The sequence below is a fragment of the Excalfactoria chinensis genome, chromosome 22, assembly GCF_039878825.1.
Source record: "Excalfactoria chinensis isolate bCotChi1 chromosome 22, bCotChi1.hap2, whole genome shotgun sequence".
Lineage (NCBI taxonomy): Eukaryota > Metazoa > Chordata > Aves > Galliformes > Phasianidae > Excalfactoria > Excalfactoria chinensis.
In genome coordinates this window covers 4,553,233-4,573,622 of record NC_092846.1, presented here as the reverse complement: position 1 = coordinate 4,573,622, position 20,390 = coordinate 4,553,233, and the positions used below count along the sequence as shown (strand labels likewise).

Below are 20,390 nucleotides of genomic sequence, written 5' to 3'. Positions count from 1 at the left end.
AAGCTGCTGCTCCAGCACCACAAACCCGGAATCCACACCGCAGGAATTCCGGGTTGGCACGAGATGGGGCTGGAGGCGGGGAGCCCCGCGGTGATGATGCTGCGCCGCATGACGCTCCATCACAGGCAAATTGTCTCCAGCTTGCAAACTGCGGCGCTCTGCTCGGGGTCGGGTTTCTTGGCTGCCAGTGCTGCTGTTTCTTGGAAATCCAGCTTGCCTCGGCGCTTCCTGGGGCCTGTGGTCTCGTCCCATCCTCGCTCCAAGGGGATGCTGGGGGGATATTTGCTCTCTCGGTGGAGCTCGAGGCCATCGGCCCAATGGAGTCTTAGGCAAAATGGGGTAGAAAGCCATCCCTGAGCCTGCCCAATAGCTGGAGGAGCAGGAAGCAGGATGCAGCCTTGTGCCCCACGTGCTGGCATGAAATGGCACAGAGCTGCACTTATCTCCGTGCTGTGGCTGCCCCCAAGCTCTCGATGCCAGCAGGGTCACTTTGTGCCACCGCACCGGGAACAACCAACCGGAATGGGGGGAATTGAGGCACAGTGGGAGCAGTGTGGGGGATGGCTGCTACCCTCAACACAACCCACAGCTGTGCCAGCACCACCAAAGGGCGAGAGGAACGTGCCCAGGCTGCAGCGAGGTGCCCAAGCCCTGCTTGAACCCGCACAGAGCAGCCGGGAGGAGAAGAGAAGAGAACAGCTCGGGGTGAATAATCACCCACTAAAAAGGAATGATGAAAGTTTCGTGATGTTTCGTACCCACTTGCTTTAATTAGCCTTAATTGCTACAGTAGGCAAGACTCAGATGAACTGAGCGCTCCGTCACCGCATCTCGGGGGCTGTCGGGTGGATAAACGGCAGCGCACAGCACTCCAGCAGCAGCACTGCCTGCTCTGCCCCAGACAGCTTATTTACTGCGGGCTGAATAAATATCAGTTGTTAATTAGAGCGCGTTTATTGAGATGCATGCGTCCCTAACACACATTTGTAAAGCTTCAGTGTAAATAGATTCATTCTAATTTGGGAGGGAAGCGCTGGAGCAGAGTTGCGGCGGTGCCGCGTTGCAGTGGGGGCAGAGGGGATGCAGGGGATGCGTGGGGCTGATTTGCAGCCCTCGGCTCGTGTGGGGCAGCGGCTGAACTGTGGGTTCAGGGAGGGGGCGATGTGCTGCTGCCCGGCCTGGAGGGAGAGGAAGAGGAGGAGGAGGGGGGCGAAGGAGGGCGGTGGTTCTGCCCCATCCCCCCGCCCCGTGCAGGGGAGGAGGAGGGCGGGCAGCGGCCGGGGGCGGCTCGGGCCCCCCCGGAGGGAGGCGGGGAAGGCGGGGGCGGACGGACGGAGCGCAGCGCTCGGAGCTCAGAGCCCGGCCCGAGCCGCACCGAGCCCGGCAGGTGAGCTCCGGGCAGCGGGCGGTGCTTCGAACGGGGATTTGCCCTCATAGAGGGAACGGGGAGCGGAGACCGGGACAGGACGGGGCACGGCAGAAGCCGGGCTGCTGGGCTATGAAGTCGGAGTGCAGGGGGATGATGTTGGGGAAGCGGTAGTACAGAGTTGGACTGGAGCGGTATGAAGTCGGAGTTTAGGGGTATAAAGTGGGGATAGAGGGGTATAAAATCGGGGTGCGGGGGTAGAGGGTTGGAACGCAGCGTGATAATGTTGGGATGCAGGGTTATGAAGTCGGGGTAGAAGGGCAGCAAACCGAGACGCGGCGGTGTCGGGTCGGGCTGCAGCGCTGTGAGGTTGGAGCGCAGGGCTACAAGGGAGAGTGCGGCACCAGCAGAGCCGAGGGTGTAAAGTCGCAGCGTATGAAGTGGGGCTGTGGGGAGTCCTGTGTGTGTCCCATCCGGCAATGGGGAGCAGTGGGGAGGGGGGGCTGTGGTGTCCTGCTGTCTCACAGCCTTGCTTCGTGGCAGGAAGCGGGCGGAGGGGGGGGGGTCAGGTCAGAGTGACCCAAAGGGCTTTGGACCAGTCCAGGGAAGCACGTGGGTCCGGGAGGTAAAAGAGGATGAACTGAGAGTTCCTTTGGGGTCCTCAGCAGGAAGCACGTGGAACTCCGGGGCACCTCAACCTGATTTTGGGGTGCATCTGTGTGTTGGGGTTGGTGAGGGGGGGGAGGGGTCCAGCAATGGGTGGGGGGCCTCAGTGCAGCCCCAAAGGCTGTGGGAGCTGTGGCTGAGTGGCTCCTCCATGCTGGTGGCTTGCAGGTGGCTTCCCAGTGTGGGGAATGGCCGGGGCCTACCACCCACCCACCTGACTGCCCATCTCCCACCTGCAGGCAGCTGAGTTGGCCCCAAGCTGCTGCCATGGGCACCATGAGGGGTCTCTGGGCCTTCATCCTGGTGGGCCTCATCAGTGCCTGCGACGGGATGGAGATGACAGCAGAGGAAGGTAAGGGGCACGGGGAGTTGGGGAGCATGGGGTCTGCGCCCCCCAGGATGCTCCCATCCCTCCTTACCTGTCCCTGGGTGTTCAAGGAGGAGATGAGGGAGCAATGCTGGAGCCATGAAGCGTGGGGCAGAGGTGGCTGGGGGTCACCATGAGCCATGCTGGGTCCCCACGTGCCGGCAGCAGGGCTGGCTGTGTGCTCCCTGCTCTGACTGCACGGGATGTGGGGCTTTGCTCAGCATCCCAGGCAGGCTCAGGGCCAGTGAGAGCAGCGCCAGCACCGTCGTGGGGAGCCAGACCGGGGACACCCCTCTTCCACCCACGTCACCCCTGCAGCACTGGAAACACCCTGCAGGGAGGGAGTGGGCTTGGCCATGCTTTGTTTGCAGGTGCTGGTTGCCAGCTGGCTGCTCTGTCCTGTAGTGGGGCTGCTCAGAGCTCATGGGGCAGTGTGGCTCTGGGTGCAAGGTGGGAAGGGGTCTGGACACAGTGCATGGAAGGAATGGAGGCATACGGAGCTGTGTCCCTGCTCTGGGGAGCAGTGGGCATTGGTGGAGCTCTGAGGGTCCCCTTTGCAGTGTCCTTGGCTGTGTGTGGGGCACGGTGTGGGGCTGGCTGTGGGGTGAGCTGCATGCGGATGGTGGGGAGGAGCTGCTGGCAGCAAGGCTGTGGTTGCATCAGTCCTTGTGGGGGTGGAGCTCGTCCTGGTGGGGGGTGCAGGGGCTGCAGCCTCTTGGCACATCCAGGGCATCCAGAGGGCAGAGCACCATTGTTGGCATGGCACCGTGAGGTCCTGGAGCAGTGAGTGGGACCCCATGGCCGGCACTGGCAGTGCTGCTGCGGGCTGTTCATTAGGGAAACGAGGGCTGGGATGGCCTCAAAGCAAGCAGCGCCCAGGGTGAGGTGTTCCCCCTGCCCTGAGTGATGATCTCAGCACTGCCTGCACATGGAGCTGTGCTCCAGCAGCACAATGTGCTCCAGGGCCAGCGCCAGCCCCACAGTGTGAGTGAGTGGGCAGTGATGGGGAGAAGCTGTGGGGCGGAGGATGACCCGGCGCTGCTGCCTGCACTGAGGCACAACAAATCCCTCTTTCAATATCCCCTCGTTTCCTCCTCTGTCTCGCACCTCCCAACATCTGGCAGCATCCAGCGGAGGTGGATGAATGACGTTGGAGGGGTGATCTGTCAGCACTGGCTTTGATGCAGTGTTTCCTGCCTGCCCCCCGTCCCCTCGGTGCTGCTCACCCCTCACCTGGCAGCCCTCATGCCCACCCCACGTGTTGCCAGCTCTGGGGACGCAGCAGGGCAATGGGACGCCGTCTCCCCACACTGGGTGGCCGCGGCGCCGGGCCCATCTCCTGATGGTGATTCCAGGCATGGGGCTGCTCCAGACAAAGCACGGCTGGGGAAGGCATCGCATGCAGTGACCTCGCCGTGGGGAGCCAGGGCTGGGCTGGCCGTGTTCCCCCTCACAGCACGTGGCTCTGCTCCTAGTGGGTGCTGTGCTGGAGCTGCCGTGGGTGCGGGGCTGTGTGTGCTTCTGCTTGTGTGTGCGGTTGGGTGGTGGTGATGCTCTGCTTTGCCTTTGCAGGGACGCCGTGCCCACGGCTCTGGGATGAGGACCTGGTTGGGAACAAATATGAGAACGTGACGGGTAAGGAAATGGTGACAGGGCCCGGCTCTGCAGGAATGGGCTGTGTGCCCACAGCGGTGCCCACAGCGGTGCCCTCACCCCCTCCATCCCCCAGGCTTTAACCTCATTAAGCGCTTCGACCTGCTGAAGATCTCCTCCATCAAGAAAGTACGTGGCTCCCGGGGCACGCTGCTGCTGCGGCTGGGGGCCGTGCCGCTGGTGCAGCCCACACGGTGAGTGCAGCCCCCCACTCCCAGCCTGCTCCCACCCACCCCTGCGGCAGCCCCATGCGTGGACCTGGCCCTTCCAGCCCTGTCAGCGAATGCAGCAGGACTGTGGCACCCATGGGGACGTGGAGGTGCCAGTGCTGTGTGCTGCCTGCTTTCCTCCTCGAAAGTAAATCACTCTGGGCAGTGGGGACGCAGCCAGCCCTTACGTAACCGCTGTGCTGTGGATGCGCTGCCTTTGCTCTCCTGAACTTGGCAGGCTCTGCTCGGCGTCAAGCTGAGCCCAAAGCGCTACACAGCTCTGGGTGCAGGTTTGCCGTGCAGAGCCCAGCCCTGATGTCTGCATCACATCCTGTCTGCCTGTGCCCCAGGCTCTGCTCCGGCTGTGCCAACCCATGGTGTCAGGGCCAGCAGCTTCACTGAGCCGCCACGCTGGCATGGGAACATCATGGGGTGGGAGAGCATCCACGTGCTGGGGTGCAGTGTAGGAAGGGGATGTGCTTTGCGCTCCCTGAGTTTGGCAGTGGGGAGAATGTTCAGGGTTTGGGGGTACCTTAGGGTGAAAGGAGAGCCAGCTCCTGGCCTGGCCGGCTGAGTCCTTAGTTGGCTTTTGGAGGCTGTAGGCTGGTGTTGCTCTTGGCTGGGTGCCTGTTGCAGCCTGGATGCAGTTCTTGGGAACGCTCAGCACGGTGGTGGCACCGGCACCAGGCACCCGTGGTTGTTCCTCTGCCATGGCCTTGCTCCACGGTGCCCAGCGATGACAGCCCTGCACCCTGCAGCTGGGACAGCCACCCTGGTCCTGTTCCAAAGCGGTGGTTGGAAAATTGCTGCTGTGGTGGAGGCTGGGAGCTGAGTGCATCCCAAAGCAAATAGCTGCAGTGATGGAGCGGATGGAGAGTGGGGCACTGCGGCTGCCTCAGCACATCGCCTCCGTGGGAGCATCCATCCTGCACAGCCTTCAGTGTGGGGATGGGCTCCTGGCTGCAGCAATAAACGTTCCTGGGTGCTGCACCAGTAGGGGATAGGCCAGTGCTTGGGGTGTGAGGTGGGGTTGTGCCATGGGGCAGGGCTGGGGACAGAGCCCCTGCTACAGGCTGGGCTGTGTGTGGGCACGAGGATGCTCTGTCCTCATCTCTACGTGCACTTCTGGGTGCTGTAAGAGCTGTGGGGCTGAGATACGGGGCTGCGGGGTTGTGCTTTGGGAAGAGTAGCACTGAGGTCTGTGCCCCACCAGGCAAGGAGGGAGCAGCTCTGATGTTTATCTCCTGTTCAGCTCCTTGTTGCACAAGTGCTGGCATCTCCCAGCCAGAGCCCATTTGTGTTCCAGCAGAGATATAAACAGCTCCTGGTCCAGCCTTGTCCTGGGGCTGTACTTCCCAGCCCAGCCCTGCTGCATGGCACTGGGACCAGATCTGTTCCCGTCCCTGTGAGGAGCAGCTTTGTGGGGCTTTTGTGGCTGCTGGTGGTGATGTGGGGGCTCAGGGTTGGTGTGGATGGAGCTCACATGGGCCTTGCTGACGCCTTTTCCTGCAGGCAGGTGTTCCCCCACGGGCTGCCCCCTGAGTTCACCCTCATCCTCACCTTGCTGCTGAAGAAGAACAGCACCGGGGAGCACTGGTACCTCTTCCAGGTCACCGACCGCCACGGCTACCCCCAGGTACGGCTGTGGGACCGCGGGCTGTGGGGACAGGGGACCTCCAGCCGCCGTCCCTGAGCGCGGTGTCCCCTCTCTGCCAGCTCTCCCTGTCAGTGCACGGCCCTGAGAAGAGCCTGGAGTTCCAGGCCAAGGCGCCGGGAGCCACGTTTGTCAGCTCGGTCTTTATGGGGAAGGCCGTCTCGTCGCTGTTTGACGGGCGGTGGCACAAAGTGGTGCTGGCGGTGCAGAGCCAAGCTGTGTCCCTGCACGTGGATTGTGGCTCCATCTCCTCCAAACCGCTGTCACCACGGCGGGCGCTGATCCCTGAGGGCAATGCCTTCATGGGGCTGGATGCCGTGCACGGGACCCCGGTGCGGGTGAGTCCTTGTGGGGCTGCGGGTGCAGGGTTTGGCATAGGGGCCATCATCCCTCACCTTGCATCCCCGTGGTGCCGCAGTTCGACCTGCAGCAGGCGCACATCTACTGCGACGCAGAGCTGGCCCGGCATGAGGGGTGCTGCGAGATCTCAGCCAGCGGGGTGAGTGCTGCAGGCAGCGCCTCCATGGGGCACGCTGCAGGAGGTCGGGGATGCATCATGAGCACCACGGTGCAGGGCGCATCGCTGTCTCCAGTTGCATCAGCTCACAGCCCCCCGCGCCCTCTTCTCTCCCATCAGTGCCAACCCGAAGTGCCCAAAACGCGGCGTCAGGCAGAGCTGATGCAGAGCAGCAACTTGATCGAGATCTCACCGCAGCCGCAGGGCCGGCTGTTCACACGCTGCTTCTGCCTGGAGGAGCCGCTGGGTCCGGTGAGGCGGTGCTGGCAGCCACAGTGTGCAGCCACGTGGATTCGGCCCCTGGAAAAGCCCTGCCTCACTTTTTCCACTGCCTGCAGAGCTGGGATGGAGCTCCACACAGGAGCCGGCAGCACTGAGTGCTGGGGGGGGTGGGAGGATGGGGGGGCTGCTGGTCCTGTGGGGAGGGTACATGTGTGGGGTGGCATTGCCCTGGGGTGCAGCTGTGGGGTAACCCAGGGGGGGCACGGAGCAGCATCACCCCAGGGTACAATGTCAGGGTACCTCGGGGATGCACACAGAGGCATCACCACGGGGCGCTCTGCTCTCTCCCCAGGAGCCAGTGAGAGAGAAGAGCAGCCTGAAGGGAGATCGTGGGGAGAAGGTGAGATGAGGGTGGGCAGGAGCCCCCCGTCCTGCTCCCACATGCCCTGTGCTGCTCTTCCTCCTCCTCCTCTGCCTTGGGGCCGTTCTGCCAGAGCTGCAGCACTGCAGTCAGGAAGTGGTGTGTCTGCTCCCCCGAGCAGGAATGAAGGCCCCATTTGCTCTCTGCTGCTGCTGGAGCAATCCCAACCGCAGCTCAGGGCCTCTTTGTTCCTTCCAAGCAGCCGCAGAGCTGGGAAACATCTCCAGCACAGCCCGTGCCCCGTCCCTGCACCGCCCTGTCTGGCTCAATGGGATCCCATTGGGCATCCCTGGGGGCACAGGGACCCCTTGGCATGGGCTGTGGGGTTCAGGGGGCTCTGAGCCTGCCCGATGCTCCTTCTCACCTCTGCGCCGTGTTGCTTCCCACAGGGCTACAAGGGGATGCCCAGCGAGGAGGTGAGGCTGGGGGTTGTGGGCAGGGGGGACCCCTGGGAGCCCTCAGCCATGTGTTCCTCAGTCCCATGGCAACGGGTTTAAGTGGCTGCTTTGGCTCCGAGGAGCTGTGGTCAGCCACAAAGCCGCAGGGACAGCCTGTGCCAGGCCACGTGCCTGCCCCCTCAGGGCTGGAACTCTTCCCTCCATTTCCCCTTTCCCACTCCACGCATCCCCATGGCTCTGTGGGTACAGCTGCCCTCTCCATCTCTTGCAGTGCCCGCCCTGCCCGCCGCAGATGGCTCCGACAAATGTGAGTGTCCTGGGGCTGCACGGGGCTCTGGGTCCACGTTCAGTGTCACCTGTGGCTGTGCCAGGCACTGTGACACTTCTGTCTCCTCTCCATAGGTGACACTCGGTCCCCCAGGTCCCAAGGTAGGTTTGTCCCATCAGGACAGCTCCAGCAGGGTTTGGCTGTGGAGACCCCCAGCTGTGCCCCAGGCAGGGTGGTGAGGGGTGTACATGGGCACAGGGACAGTGGTGTCACCTCTTGTCACCCATTCTCTTGCAGGGTTTGAAGGGAGAGCGTGGCCTGCCCGGTACCCACGGCACCAAGGGGGAGAAAGGCGACCGTGTGAGTGTCCCCAGTGGGGACCCCACTGTCCCCCCGTGCCATGGGGCTGCAGAGCTGTGTCCCACTCTAAGCCACCTCCTCCCCTCTGCAGGGTGCTGACTGTGTGCGCACAGACCCCAGTGGCCCTGTGCAGGTGAGACCCCCCCCCCCCCATCCCACACACCCCTTTGCCCCATATCCAACCCCATCTCATCCTCATCCCCATCCCCTTCTGTCCCCAGTGTGCCGAGGGGCCGCGGGGCGAGCAGGGGCAGCGTGGAGAGCGGGTGAGTGGGGCTGGAGCTCCTGTGGGTACCAGTGTTGGCACACACACATCCTGTGTGCGATGTAATTCTATGTGTGCCTGGGGGTCCCGCTCACACTGCCCTCTCTCCCACACAGGGGCTGCCAGGGGTGGCCGGTGCTGATGGGCAGAAGGTGAGGATGTGGGCTGAGGATGTCTGGGCACAGCGTGGTGACAGAGTGCTGGGAGCTGGGGGTGCCAGTGTGGGGTTGGATGCATACAGAGCACACGGGGACCATGAGGGTTTTGTTGGGGGGATGTGGGGAGGTGGTACTGGGAGCAAAGAGCAGCCGTGCTGGGGAGGTGAGGAGATGATATTGCAGACATGGGGAGGCAAAACTGCCCTCTCATCCCTGAAGTGTCCCCAGTGTCTGCCCAAGGGAGGTGATGCTGGTGACGTCTGTCTGTCTGTCTGTCCCACAGGGCCAGAAAGGCGAGAAGGGTGATGGGGGACTTCAGGGCAAGCCGGGCCGCCCGGGTCGTGATGTGAGTAGTGCTGACTGCGGGGCAGGCTGTGGGGCACCAGCATCTCCAGACCTGCCCATCCTGTGCCATGCACGGCACTCACCGTGCGCCCATCCCATCAGGGCCGGCCTGGAGAGATCTGTGTGGTGGGTCCCAAGGGCCAGAAGGTAAGTGGGGTCTTGGGGGCATCTGAGAGCACCCAGGAGCGATGCCATGGACACCCCTCCTTCCCTCGCAGGGTGACCCAGGCCTTGTGGGACCTGAGGGGCTGGCAGGAGAGCCGGGGCCACCAGGGAAACCAGGAGCACCAGGGATAGGCTTTCCAGGGAAGCCGGTATGGATGCTGTGCTGTGGGCATTGCTGCAGGAGGGGCAGTGAGGGGATGCTGCCCCACGGGGTCCCATGGCTGCCACGCAGCTGATGCCATCCTCTGCTTTTCAGGGTGATCCTGGCGGACCCCCAGGTCCAAAGGGAGAAAAGGTGAGTGGGGGGGGATAGGGGGTGTCCACCACCTCCTCCTACCTGAAAGGTCAGTGCGGGGCTCATGGGATCCACTTGGATTGTGTCATGGTGCCGTGGCTTCATTGGAGGCTCATTCTGAGGAGGGGCTGCTCAGGAGGTGCTGAGAGCCCTCCATGGGGGCTTGGCAGCTGCTGGGGTCTCCTGTAATAACTGGGGACATGGGGGAGGGGCTGATTCCAATCCCTGATTTATGGAGCTGGAGGGGGGCGCTGGGGCGGGGGGAGGATGCTGGGTTGGGGGCAGGGGGCTGAGGGGCTGCAGCTCCCACTGTGCCAGGCTCACACTGCCACCTCTGGCTCCAGGGCAGCTCAGGAGCTCCTGGACCGGGCGGATCTCCTGGGACACCCGTGAGTACCAAATGCTGCTCTTGGAGCCAAACCGGGGTCACTGACGGGTTCCTTGGCTCAGGGTTGGGGCTGCTTGGCCTGAGCCACAATGGGATCCAAGCCCAGGCGTAAAAAGGGCTTGGGATGGCCGGCAGCCTTGCTGGGGGCTGGGATGGAACCTGATGGAGGTGCTGAGTGCAGGCAGACAGAGGAACCCAGTGCCCTGTTGCCATCCCCTGCCTTCCTCCTGCAGGGACCACGCGGTGTCCTGGGGCCCAAAGGAGACAAGGTGGGTGTAGGGTGCTGGGCGCAGGGCTGTGCCTTTCCCAGGGCTTGGGCTGCTCGGGGCCCCTTGGGGAGCCCCCACTGTGGGGCTGTGCCTCACTGTCCTTGTTTGCAGGGTGAGCCGTGCCAGCCATGCCCAGCTCTGCCTGCGGGGATGCTCAGCACTGCGGGGCTTCCTGGGAAGCCTGGACCCAGGGGGGAGCCTGGGACACCAGGCAAGGATGGAGTGTCGGTGAGTCGGGCTGTGAGCTTGTGGGAGGGGGTGAGGAGGGCTCGTCTCTGCAGCTCTAAATACTGCCTCCCCATCTCTCCACCTCCAGGACAGACCCGGCCCTGTAGGACCCAAAGGGGACAGGGTAGGTAACGCAGGGCTGAGCACGCTGGGGTGGGATGGTGCTGATAGTGTCAGCTCCTCTCCTTCCTTCCCAGGGAGACCCCGGCATCAATGGGATCAAAGGGGAGAAGGTGAGTGTCCGTCCTGCCATCCCCCATCCCACCGTCCCTTTCACCTGCTGTGGGGCCAGCCCTCTCCTTGCCCCATAGACAGTCCCACAGCCCCCCATGCCCCTTGCAGGGAGATTCCTGCCTGTCCTGTGACCCACATGTCCTCGCTGCACTGCTGCGGGAACCCCCCGAGGGGCGTGAGAGTGAACTGGGATCACTGGTGAGTGCATGGGGCTGAGACCCCCAGCCCCACTGAGACCCCATCCCCATGCTGGCACGGCTGTGTGTGTGACCACATGTGCTGACAAGCAGGACAAAGGAATCCTCCCTGGGCTGGCTGGCATCAAGGGCGAGAAGGTGGGTGACTCCACATCCCCCTTTCTGCCCACCCCATGGGCTCACAGAGGCTGCCTAACCCAGACCCTGACCCTGACCCTGACCCTGACCCTGACCCTGACCCTGACCCTGACCCTGCTGTCTTGCAGGGAGCTGGCGGCCAGGAGGGACCTGCAGGCAGACCGGTGAAGCAGGGTGTGGGTTGGGGGCTCGTGGGGGTCTGTGAGCTCTGCAGGCTCATCTCTGCCATCACAGGGGCTCCCTGGGAGCAAGGGTGATCCAGGCGTGCGGGGGCTCAAAGGAGAGAAGGTGAGTGCTGCGCTGTGTCCCCAACCTCACAGCCCCATCCCTGAAGTGTCCCCATGCAGGTGGGCGCTGGGATGAGGCTGGGGGTCAGTCCCCCTGCCCAGCTCTAAGTGCTCTGTGCCCCGCAGGGTGAGCCATGTGGGCAGTGTCCCTCAGCTCCGCAGGCACTGGAAGGAGCAGCAACGATGGTGGCTGTGCCTGGAGCACCAGGACCACAGGGCAGGGATGGTCCCCCCGGCAAAGCAGTGAGTGCCCCCATGTCTGAGGGATGCCTGTCTGGGGGCCCAGGGATGCTCTGGCCTCATCAGTTCCTCCATTCCCACAGGGCAAGCCTGGTGATGCTGGTCAGAAAGGGCAGAAGGTGAGAGGGTATGGGGTGGGGATGCAGAGGGAGCTATGGACACCTCAGTCCGAGGGGCTGGGCAGTGCTCCCTGCCCTGTGCCAGACATTGCCTTCTTTGCCAGGGGGATATGGGCAGCCCTGGGGACCCGGGCATACCGGGCACAGATGGACTGCCAGGGCTGTCGGGTGAGCCAGGCATCAGGGGTCCGGCCGGCCCCAAAGGCGAGAAGGTGAGGACCCTGCACTGGAGTGGCTCAGGAGGAGACCCTCATCCTGTCACCTCGTCCCAACCTCCCCTCTCCGCTCCATCCTCCGCAGGGAGACGCCTGTGAATCCTGCCCCCCACTGCAGGGGAACTTCTCAGACGTGATCGGCATCCCAGGAAAGCCCGGTGCCAAAGGGGAGCAGGGAGAGCCGGGCATCGGCCAGCCGGGCAGAGCCGTGAGTGCCCCAACCCACGGCAACCCGCCAGCACTGAGCCATGGGGTGACCAAGCTGTGTTGTAGGGGAAGCCGGGGCTGCCGGGGATCCGAGGTCCTGCTGGGCTGAAGGGGCTGCAGGTGAGTGGGGCCATGGGGGTGGGCACTGGGGGGTTCTCAATGCCTCTCACTGCTTCTTGTGTCTGCAGGGTGAGCCAGGACCGCCGGGCATTGGCAAGCCGGGACCACAGGTGGGTGCCTGGTGTGCCGTGCCGTAATGTGCCGTGCTGTGCTGTGCTGTGCCAGGCAACTCTGCCACCTTTCTGCCTCTGTTTTCCCAGGGAGAGCCCGGGAGCACTGGGCAGCCTGGGACCCCCGTAAGTGTCATTCTGGGCTCCCAGCACTGAGATGCAGCAGCCTCCAGCCCCACAATTCCTACACATCCCCCGTGCAACTCCCCTGTGCTACTGGTGACAGCACAGTCCTGGCTCTGGAGTGGCCTTGGGGACAGTGCTGTCACTACTGCTGGCTGAGTGGGATGGGTGGGGAGAGCTAACAGCAGCTCCTGCCCCCAGGGACCCCCCGGACCCCAGGGACCTCCAGGACTGGCAGCAGAGAAGGGAGACAAGGTATAGGAACATGGCACTGAGCCGTGTCCCCCTGTGCTGCCTCATGTTCCCATGCTCTGGCAGGGGTCTGCCACCGTGCACCCCCAGCCATGGTGCTCCCCAGCTCTCTCTGCCCACCTTTGCCCTCAGCTCCTGCTGTCCTTTCTCTGCAGGGATCTCCAGGGCTCAAAGGTGCCATGGGCCCCCCTGGGCCACCGGGGACCAGCGTCACTGGGCCACCAGTAAGTGCAGCCCTGAGGGGGACATCACCGTCACTGTCCTCTTGGTGCTGAGCTCTGAGCTTCCTCGTGCTCCTCTTCCTCGCAGGGCCCTGAAGGGCAGCAGGGGCTCCCTGGGGTTCCTGGCTCCATTGGGATGCCGGTAGGTGTGTGGGATGTGGTGGGGGCACAGTGGGGCTGGGGGCCACCTGCTGACATCCATCTGTGCCTTTCTGCAGGGAGAGAAGGGAGCCCGGGGTGAGAAGGTGAGTGGGTGCTGGGGTGAGGATGGGGATCCACCTCTGCTGCCATCCATCACTCTGCTCTCATTCTCTCTTTCTGCAGGGAGACCCCGGGGAATGTGCCTGCCCCCCCAGCCCACGCCAGGACCCCAACCACTCTGGGATGCCAGTGAGTGCCATGGGTCCCATCCCCATTCCCACAGCTCGGTGCCATCCCACTGAGCATCCCTCCTTCCTCTCGGCCCCAGGGAGCTCCAGGACTCTGGACCGGGACATCCTGGCAGCCCCAGCCAGGTCCCCAGGTGGGTGCTGTCCCTGCATGTGGCACAGCTTCCAGCTCACACCACTCACTGCTCATTTCCCTGTTCTGTTTTGGGGTGCTGTAGGGTCCCCCTGGAGCGCCTGGTCCCCCCGGTCCTCCTGGTGCCCCAGGACGCCAGGTGAGCAATGGAGAATGGAAACAAGGGAGTGCCCAGCAGGGTTGGATCCTGGCCCTCGTTGAGCAAAGGGTTTCAATAGTCAGAGCTCTCTCCTTGGCTTTAGGGGGTCCCAGGACACAACGGATTGCCAGGGCTGCCTGGGCCGGCAGGAGACCTGGTAGGTGGTGGCTGTGCTGGGCAGCATGGGTGGCCTGTGGGCATCCATCGTGCATCCCTCCCACGTCCCCTCCGCATCCCTGTGCATCCCTCCCTCACCCCTCCCTCATATCTTGCAGGGACCATTGGCTGTCATGGCTGAGAGGAACATTGAAGTGCTGAAGGTGAGAGCTCGGGGTGGGATCTGGGGTCACTCCAACCCCTGAGCCCCTTGGGGAGCTGCTGACCCCCCCCCCCACCTCCTCCCAGAACATCTGCGGGGACTGCGCCCAGCTGCAGGCGGCCTTTGGAGCACCCATAAGCTTCAAGGGGGAAAAGGGAGACCAGGGCATGCCAGGAGCCCCCGGCAACGAGGGCTGCGCACGTGTGAGTATTGGCACAGCTCCCACCTGGAACTGGTGCACCTTGGGTGAAATGCAGAGATGCTCCCGAGCACCTGGGCATCAGCTTGTGCAGCAGGCGTGCAAAGCAGCAGTTGTGCAAAGCAGCAGGTGCTTGCAGGGCTGGGCAGGCTCTGGGCACGCTTCCACACACAACCAGCACGGGGTGCCCCATTGGGACATGGGCTGATCCTGTACAGCTTGGGAGCAGAGGGTGCTGAGCGCTGCTCCCAGCTCAGCCCCTGGTGACTCTGGGTTTTCTTGCAGTGCTTTGCCCAGTTCCCAAGAGCTGAGGAGGCTCGGGTGAGTGACTCAGGATGTGGCCCTGCTCTGTTGGGGTGCTTGCTGGGGTGCTTGCTGGGGCTGGATGCTGCTGTTGGGCTCCTGATCCAGGTGCTGATGTGGTGCCATTCCTGCAGGGTGACAGCCCGGACACGGACTGTGCAGGTGACCCTGGGCTCCCTGGTGCCCCCGGTGTCCCGGGTGAGAGAGGCGAGCAGGTATGTTCCTCTGGATCCGGGGCAGGGCCGTGTCCCCATGCCATGGTCCCATCTGACGGCACCTATCCCTCCCCAGGGCTTACCAGGACAGCGGGGACCCCCAGGGCCACCCGGCCCCATTGTAAGTAGCCATGCTCAGAGGCAGAGGGCTGCGTGGGCATCATGTCACAGCACTTTGAGTCACCAAGGAGGGACCTGGTGCCCTGCCATGAGGCCACGGTGGCAGAGAGCACGGAGCGGCAGCACCAAGATGGAGCAGCACCCTGTTATAGAGCTGGGCTGGGGCTGAGCTGTCCCACACCACCTGCTGTGTGGCACCCCAAGGGCTCAGCCCAGGCCCTGCTGGGCACTTCCAAGCTGTGACCTCCCCATTTCTCCCCTCAGGGCCCCCCAGGCTTTCCTGGCACGCCTGGCGCACCCGGACTGCCCGTAAGGACCCAGCAGGGCTCCGTTCTGTGCCGTCTGTCACTGCTGCTTGGTGTGGCCGTGTCCCTGTCCCAGCTCCCCAGGAGCAGCCACAGCTCGGCTCTGCCCCTCTCCATTCCTCACACCTCCATCCATTCATGCCTTCTGTCTCCATTCAGGGGCTCTCACTGGTCTCAGGCTCAGCAGCATCGCCCTGAGCTCAGGGTGCAGCTCCCTTCTGCCATCCGCTGCCTTGTGCTGGGTCCTGCACCACGGCAGGATGGGCACATTGCACTGCAGCCCCATGTGTGCGCTGGGTGTAGCCAGTGGCCCCCAACCCATCCCCTCTCAGGGCCGGGGGGATGCAGCCATGCAGCTGCTGAGCTCGTCCCCACCCTCCATTGGTCCCCAGCACCTCCAGGGTCATCCAGCATCCACCACCATTTCCATCTGCATCTTCATCATCTTCATTCCCACCCTCCTTCCATCCCCGCTCTCAGGAGGTGGCTGTGGGGTTGGTGGCAGTCCCACTCCAGTGGCTCTGGGAGGATCCTGCCCTCTCCTCGTCCTGCTCCCATCCCCTCACCTGCTAACGTCACCATAACGTCACCATAACATCACCATAACGTCACCATAACGTCACGGTCTGTGTGGGTCTGTGTGGGTTGTTGCTCTGTGGTGTCAGCGTGTCCTGTCCAGACTCCACTGTGTCAGCACCACATAACCCCCACTAACCCCCAGCAGTCCGTGCCACCGAGCCCAGGGGCTGCTGGCTGTCACCTGTGTCTCATGTCACCTGTGTCACCTGTGTCACCTGTGTCACCGTGCCTCGTGTGCTGCAGGAGGATGGGCAGCAGTGGGTGCCCTAACCAGGCTGGAGCTGTGCTCTGAAACATCCTGGCTATGGGCACCCCTGTGTAGTGCCCCCCCTCAGGTCTGCCCTGGCACTGGGGGGGTGGCACAGGTGGTGGTGCCCCTACACCCAGTGTGCGCCAAGGGATGTGCACTACAGAGCTGGGGGGCAGAGCACAGCCCCCCCTGCAGCTCCTCTTTTCTTCCCCCTCCAAAGGGTCTCCAGGGGGAGCGAGGCCCCGCTGGGCTGGCTGGAGCCAAAGGGGAGCCGGTGAGTGCCATGGGGGGGGGGGGGGGACAGAGGGACACTGCTGTCCCTGTGCATTGGCCTGGGCTGCAGCTGGCTTAGCACCACCCTCTCCCTGTACAGGGACCCCCAGGACAGCCCGGCTACCCTGGTGCCACGGGACCCCCTGGCCTTCCTGTGAGTAACGTGGGGAGCCCTGCAGCATGTGCCAGCCCCCCGCCACCTCCTACGTCCCCATGCCTGACCCTGGTGCTTGCTTGGGCCCCTGCACTGCCAGGGACAGGTGGGAGGTCAGGGGACCTGAGTGGGCACTGAGTGCCACGTTCCTGCAAGGCTCATCCCTGCCCCGTCTGTCCCTTGTCCCACACATCCCCAGTGCCCTGTTGATTCACTGTGCCACGTCCTTTCCCTCCATCCATCCCTGTGCCACATTCATGACCCACCCACATCCATGTCCCATCAGTCCCCCATGTCCCATCCATGCCCTGTGTCCCCGCTCCACCTCCTTCCTCCTTCAGGGCATCAAAGGTGAACGAGGCTACGTGGGCCCACCGGGAGAGAAGGGGGAACCGGTGAGTCCAGTGCTGTGCCCAGCTGTGTGGGGCAGAGGGCTTGGAGGCTCATCCAGGTTGCCCCTCATTGTGGGGTCCTTACAGTCGCCTCCACCTGAGCCCTGTCCTCCCTCCCTCAGGGTCCCCCCGGTTTGGATGGGCTCCCCGGTGCCACGGGGCCAGCGGTAGGTGTGGGGCTGTGGGGAGGGAGTGGTGGTCTGGTCCCAGGGACCCCACAGGGCTCACACTTGGCTGTTTGCAGGGACCGAGGGGTGAGCGTGGGCTGCCGGGCGGTGCTGGTGAGAAGGGTGACCAGGTGAGATCCCCAGTGGCTGGACCCTACATCCCTACAGCCCCTTCCCTACAACCCCATCCCCACACCTCTGTCCTGCTGGCCTTGTTCCCTTTGGGAAGAGGACCCCTGGCCACTGGGCAGGACCCAGCTCAGCTCTGTCTCTCTGCAGGGTTTCCAGGGCCAGCCTGGCTTCCCAGGGCCACCTGTGAGTACATCCTATAGGGCAGGGGTTGGGATCTTCTCCCTGGGCACATAGTATGGGGCAATGCAAGAAGATCATCCCTGTAGCAAACCCATTGCCGTTAATTGGGGGATGAAGGGATGCACTATGGGGGCATCTCGTTCACCCCTGGGGAATATTGCTCTCCTCCTCAGGGCCCCCCCGGCTTCCCAGGGAAGGTTGGCCCCGCTGGGCCTCCAGGACCTGCAGCAGAGAAGGTGAGTGCCATGGGGGCAGGGCTGGGTGGTGGCACCAGGGGACACCCTGACCCTGCTGTTGTTCTTACAGGGCAGTGAAGGTGTACGAGGGCCCACAGGGATGCCAGGGCCCCCCGGACCCCCTGGACCTCCAGGCATCCAGGTAAGGGCTCCCCCTGCCTATCAGAGTGCTCCTGTCCCTGTGCTGGTCCCTGGGGAGCTGCTCTGGGCTCGTCACCCCCCGAGTCCTCTCCTTGTCCCTGCAGGGTCCTGCTGGCTTGGAAGGACTGGATGGCAAGGACGGCAAGCCGGGGCTGCGGGTGAGGTGTTGGGGTGTGCCAGGCTGTGGGGGGCAGCACCAGCCCATAGTCCCTATATGTCCACAGCCCGTATCTGTCTCTTTCTTTCTCCGTAGGGTGACCCTGGCCCCCCCGGACCACCAGGAATGATGGGTCCTCCGGTGAGTGTTGGCTTTTCCAGAGCCCAGACAATCCCACAGGCTGCACCAGTGTCACCGCTGTGGCAGGTGCAAGCCCTGACCCCAACCCACCTCTCCTCTTCCTCCAGGGCTTTAAGGGCAAAACTGGGCACCCGGGGCTCCCGGGACCAAAGGTGAGTGGCTGGGGGGTCCCTCGTCCCCAAAGCAGTGATCACCCAGTGGTGGTGACAGCCCCATGTGAGGGTCTCTATGCACTGCACTGCCCGCCCTGTCCCTTTGTCCTTGCAGGGTGACTGTGGCAAACCTGGTCCTCCCGGCAGCACGGGCCGTCCTGGGGCAGAGGTGAGAGTGGGGAGGGGACAAAGAAGCCCCATGCTGAGTGATGGGACCCGCACCTCTCCCTTCATCCTACTGCCTCCTGCAGGGTGACCCCGGCCCCATGGGACCTCAAGGCCGGCAGGGACCCCCGGGACTCATTGTAAGTGGCTCCGTTCCCTTGCTGTGTGCTGGGATGGTGTAGGGAGTGCTATGGGGCCATGTTCCCAAACCGAGGGGCACTGTCTCCTGCTGAAACCCCTCTCTCTGCCCCCAGGGTCCCCCTGGCAGCCCAGGGCAGCCGGGTCCTGCTGGCCTCGCCGGAGTGGTGAGTACTTGTGGGGCTGCCCCGTGGTCCCCCTATAGCCAAGTGGCAGGATGGGGACAGGGATGGGGAGAAAGAGTGGGGCCGTCCCCATCTCTTGCTGCATCCACACCACAGGGGCTGAAGGGTGAGCGTGGCTCGGCGGGGGACCGAGGTCTGCCGGGATTGCCAGGACAGCCAGGGCCACCAGGACACCCAGGGCCACCGGTGAGAGCAGTGGGTGGGCACAGGGGACAGCGAGCACCGTGCCAAGCACACCTCATATGGCCCCACTTTCATCCCACAGGGGGAGCAGGGACCGGACGGACCCATTGGTAAAGAGGTACAGGAGGGGCAGTGTTTGCTGGGGTGCCCCCAGGACAGTCCCACCGCCCCACTCCTCTCTGTCCCCCCAGGGCCCCCCAGGGAAGCCTGGCACTGCGGGACCTGCTGGCCAGAAGGTGAGAGTTGCCACAGCTCCCCCATGGTGCCCCCAGCCCTAAAGCACACCGGGGTGCCACGGTGAGAGCTCTGCTTGTCTGTGTCCCTGCAGGGTGAAGCCGGGTCCCCTGGAATGCGAGGGTACCCTGGGGAGAAGGGCCGTGCTGGTTCGCCTGGGGGGCCGGGGAAGAGCGGCTCCATGGGCCCCATAGGGCTGCGGGGTCCTGCAGGAGAGAGGGGACCCCCCGGCTCACCAGGACCCGCAGGCAGCCCCGGGCTGCCGGGACCCCCCGGGATGATGGTGAGTGGGGGGGCAGCTCGGTGGCAGGAGCCTGAGTCCAAGGTGCAGATTTGGGGCTCAGTGGCCACGTCTTTTCCGTGTCCCCTCCAGGGTGACGTGGTGAATTACGACGAGATCAAAAGGTTCATCCAGCAGGAGATCAGCAAGATGTTTGATGGTAATGGGGTGACAGGGACGAGGGTTTGCTGCTCCTCCATCCCCCCGCTGAGCCTCCTGTCCCTGCAGAGCGCATGGCGTACTACACCTCACGGATGCACTTCCCGGTGGAGATGGTGGCAGCTCCAGGCAGGCCGGGTCCCCCGGGCAAGGATGGGCTGCCCGGCCGGCCGGGACCCCCAGGATCCCCGGGGATGCCAGGGCAGATCGGCAGAGAGGGGCGGCAGGGTGTGCCAGGCATGCGGGGTACGTGCTGCCCACCGGCCCCAGGTGTTGGGGTGTCCCCTATGGGGGGTTTCACCATTCACATCTCTCCTCCAGGGGAGCCGGGTGCCAAAGGAGAGAAAGGGGAGAAGGGCTTGGGGCTGATGGGGGACAGTGGCCCTCCAGGACCCCCAGGTGAGCTCCCATTCCCTTTCTGTTCCTGATGATGCTATCAGCTCGGTTCCACCTTGCTCTCTTTGCCTTCCAGGTCCCCAAGGACCCCCAGGCTATGGGAAGATGGGTCCTCCGGGCCCCGTGGGGCAGCAGGGCATCCCTGGCATCCCCGGTCCCCCGGGTGCCACAGGTCCACCAGGCAAAACAGGGCACTGCAGCCCGGCAGAGTGCATGGGTGCTCTGCCCATGGAGCAGCCACTCTTCCAGCCCAAGAACGCCAAGGGTCCCTTCGGCTGAGCCGGCCCCACTGCGCCCCACTGCTGCTCTTATTCTTGCCCCCGTTTTCCAGGGGGCTGCGCCGGTCCCGGGGGGGGGGGGGGGTGTTTGGGTGCCGTCTGGTTCCGTGGGTGGTTGTTGTAGGGCAGGTGGATCCTGCCCAGCCCAAATACAGCCGTGCTGCTGCCCCACATCCTGACTGCTCTGCTGTGGTGTCTCATCTGAGCAGCCCTGTGCGTGGGGCTGAGCTCAGCGCCCCGCTGCTGCCATGGGGATGGGGATGGGAGGGGTGATGACACCATTGGTGATGACATTGACGTTGGTGATGATGGCGAGGCCAGCGATGTGATATTGGCAATGGAGATCAGAGAACATCCCCAGTTGGTCCCATAAGGAGCGCTGAGTCCAACTCCAGCGGTGCTGATGGTGGAGATGATGATGGTGATGGGACGATTCCGGCCCTGTTGTGCTCCTGGTCCCGTTGTGCTCCTGGTCCCGTTCCTGGGGTCTCCCCGCCCCGACCCCAACCCAGCCACTCTCGCAGCGCTCAGTGGGCCCCACTCTGCCCCCACCCGGCATCGCCGCTTTAAGCCTCTCCATCACATGACCCACATCACCCAGGGTGGGGCGGGACTTCCG

General features: G+C 64.0%; 1 protein-coding gene across 3 annotated transcripts; it reads left to right on the top strand.

Annotated features, from left to right (window-relative positions):
- Positions 1-1,303: 1,303 nt before the first annotated feature.
- COL16A1 (collagen type XVI alpha 1 chain) lies at positions 1,304-20,311 on the top strand. 3 transcript variants are annotated; one of them, XM_072355551.1, is made up of 72 exons: positions 1,304-1,387; positions 2,272-2,384; positions 3,972-4,034; positions 4,129-4,246; positions 5,774-5,897; positions 5,978-6,253; positions 6,334-6,414; positions 6,553-6,684; positions 7,007-7,054; positions 7,465-7,491; positions 7,745-7,780; positions 7,876-7,902; positions 8,039-8,101; positions 8,193-8,234; positions 8,323-8,367; positions 8,483-8,518; positions 8,808-8,870; positions 8,972-9,016; positions 9,088-9,183; positions 9,291-9,329; positions 9,674-9,718; positions 9,951-9,986; positions 10,098-10,214; positions 10,303-10,338; positions 10,412-10,447; positions 10,557-10,646; positions 10,739-10,783; positions 10,912-10,947; positions 11,018-11,071; positions 11,197-11,313; positions 11,394-11,429; positions 11,534-11,641; positions 11,730-11,852; positions 11,918-11,971; positions 12,040-12,081; positions 12,172-12,207; positions 12,406-12,459; positions 12,612-12,680; positions 12,766-12,819; positions 12,896-12,922; positions 13,002-13,067; positions 13,147-13,200; positions 13,285-13,338; positions 13,442-13,495; positions 13,614-13,658; positions 13,744-13,860; positions 14,142-14,177; positions 14,294-14,374; positions 14,451-14,495; positions 14,759-14,803; positions 15,849-15,902; positions 16,002-16,055; positions 16,397-16,450; positions 16,570-16,614; positions 16,692-16,745; positions 16,894-16,929; positions 17,100-17,162; positions 17,233-17,304; positions 17,408-17,461; positions 17,557-17,601; positions 17,709-17,753; positions 17,869-17,922; positions 18,005-18,058; positions 18,173-18,223; positions 18,338-18,427; positions 18,507-18,542; positions 18,616-18,660; positions 18,753-18,941; positions 19,032-19,098; positions 19,167-19,343; positions 19,419-19,496; positions 19,570-20,311. In XM_072355551.1, the coding sequence occupies exons 2-72, from the start codon at positions 2,300-2,302 to the stop codon at positions 19,770-19,772; spliced, it is 4,878 nt and encodes a 1,625-aa protein (XP_072211652.1). In that variant the 5' UTR covers positions 1,304-1,387; positions 2,272-2,299; the 3' UTR covers positions 19,773-20,311. The 3 variants fall into 3 exon arrangements, with proteins under 3 accessions (XP_072211652.1, XP_072211654.1, XP_072211653.1); XM_072355552.1 differs by lacking the exon at positions 1,304-1,387 and adding an exon at positions 1,463-1,560; XM_072355553.1 differs by lacking the exon at positions 14,142-14,177.
- The last annotated feature ends 79 nt before the right edge of the window (positions 20,312-20,390 follow it).

What these genes read in the sequence shown, in the direction of transcription:
- COL16A1 (XM_072355551.1), top strand. Translation starts at nt 2,300, where the DNA reads ATGGGCACCATGAGGGGTCTCTGGGCCTTCATCCTGGTGGGCCTCATC. An exon ending in CCGCTGGTGCAGCCCACACG is followed by an intron (nt 4,247 to 5,773) that starts GTGAGTGCAGCC and finishes CTTTTCCTGCAG; the next exon opens with GCAGGTGTTCCCCCACGGGC. An exon ending in ATGGGATCAAAGGGGAGAAG is followed by an intron (nt 10,448 to 10,556) that starts GTGAGTGTCCGT and finishes TGCCCCTTGCAG; the next exon opens with GGAGATTCCTGCCTGTCCTG.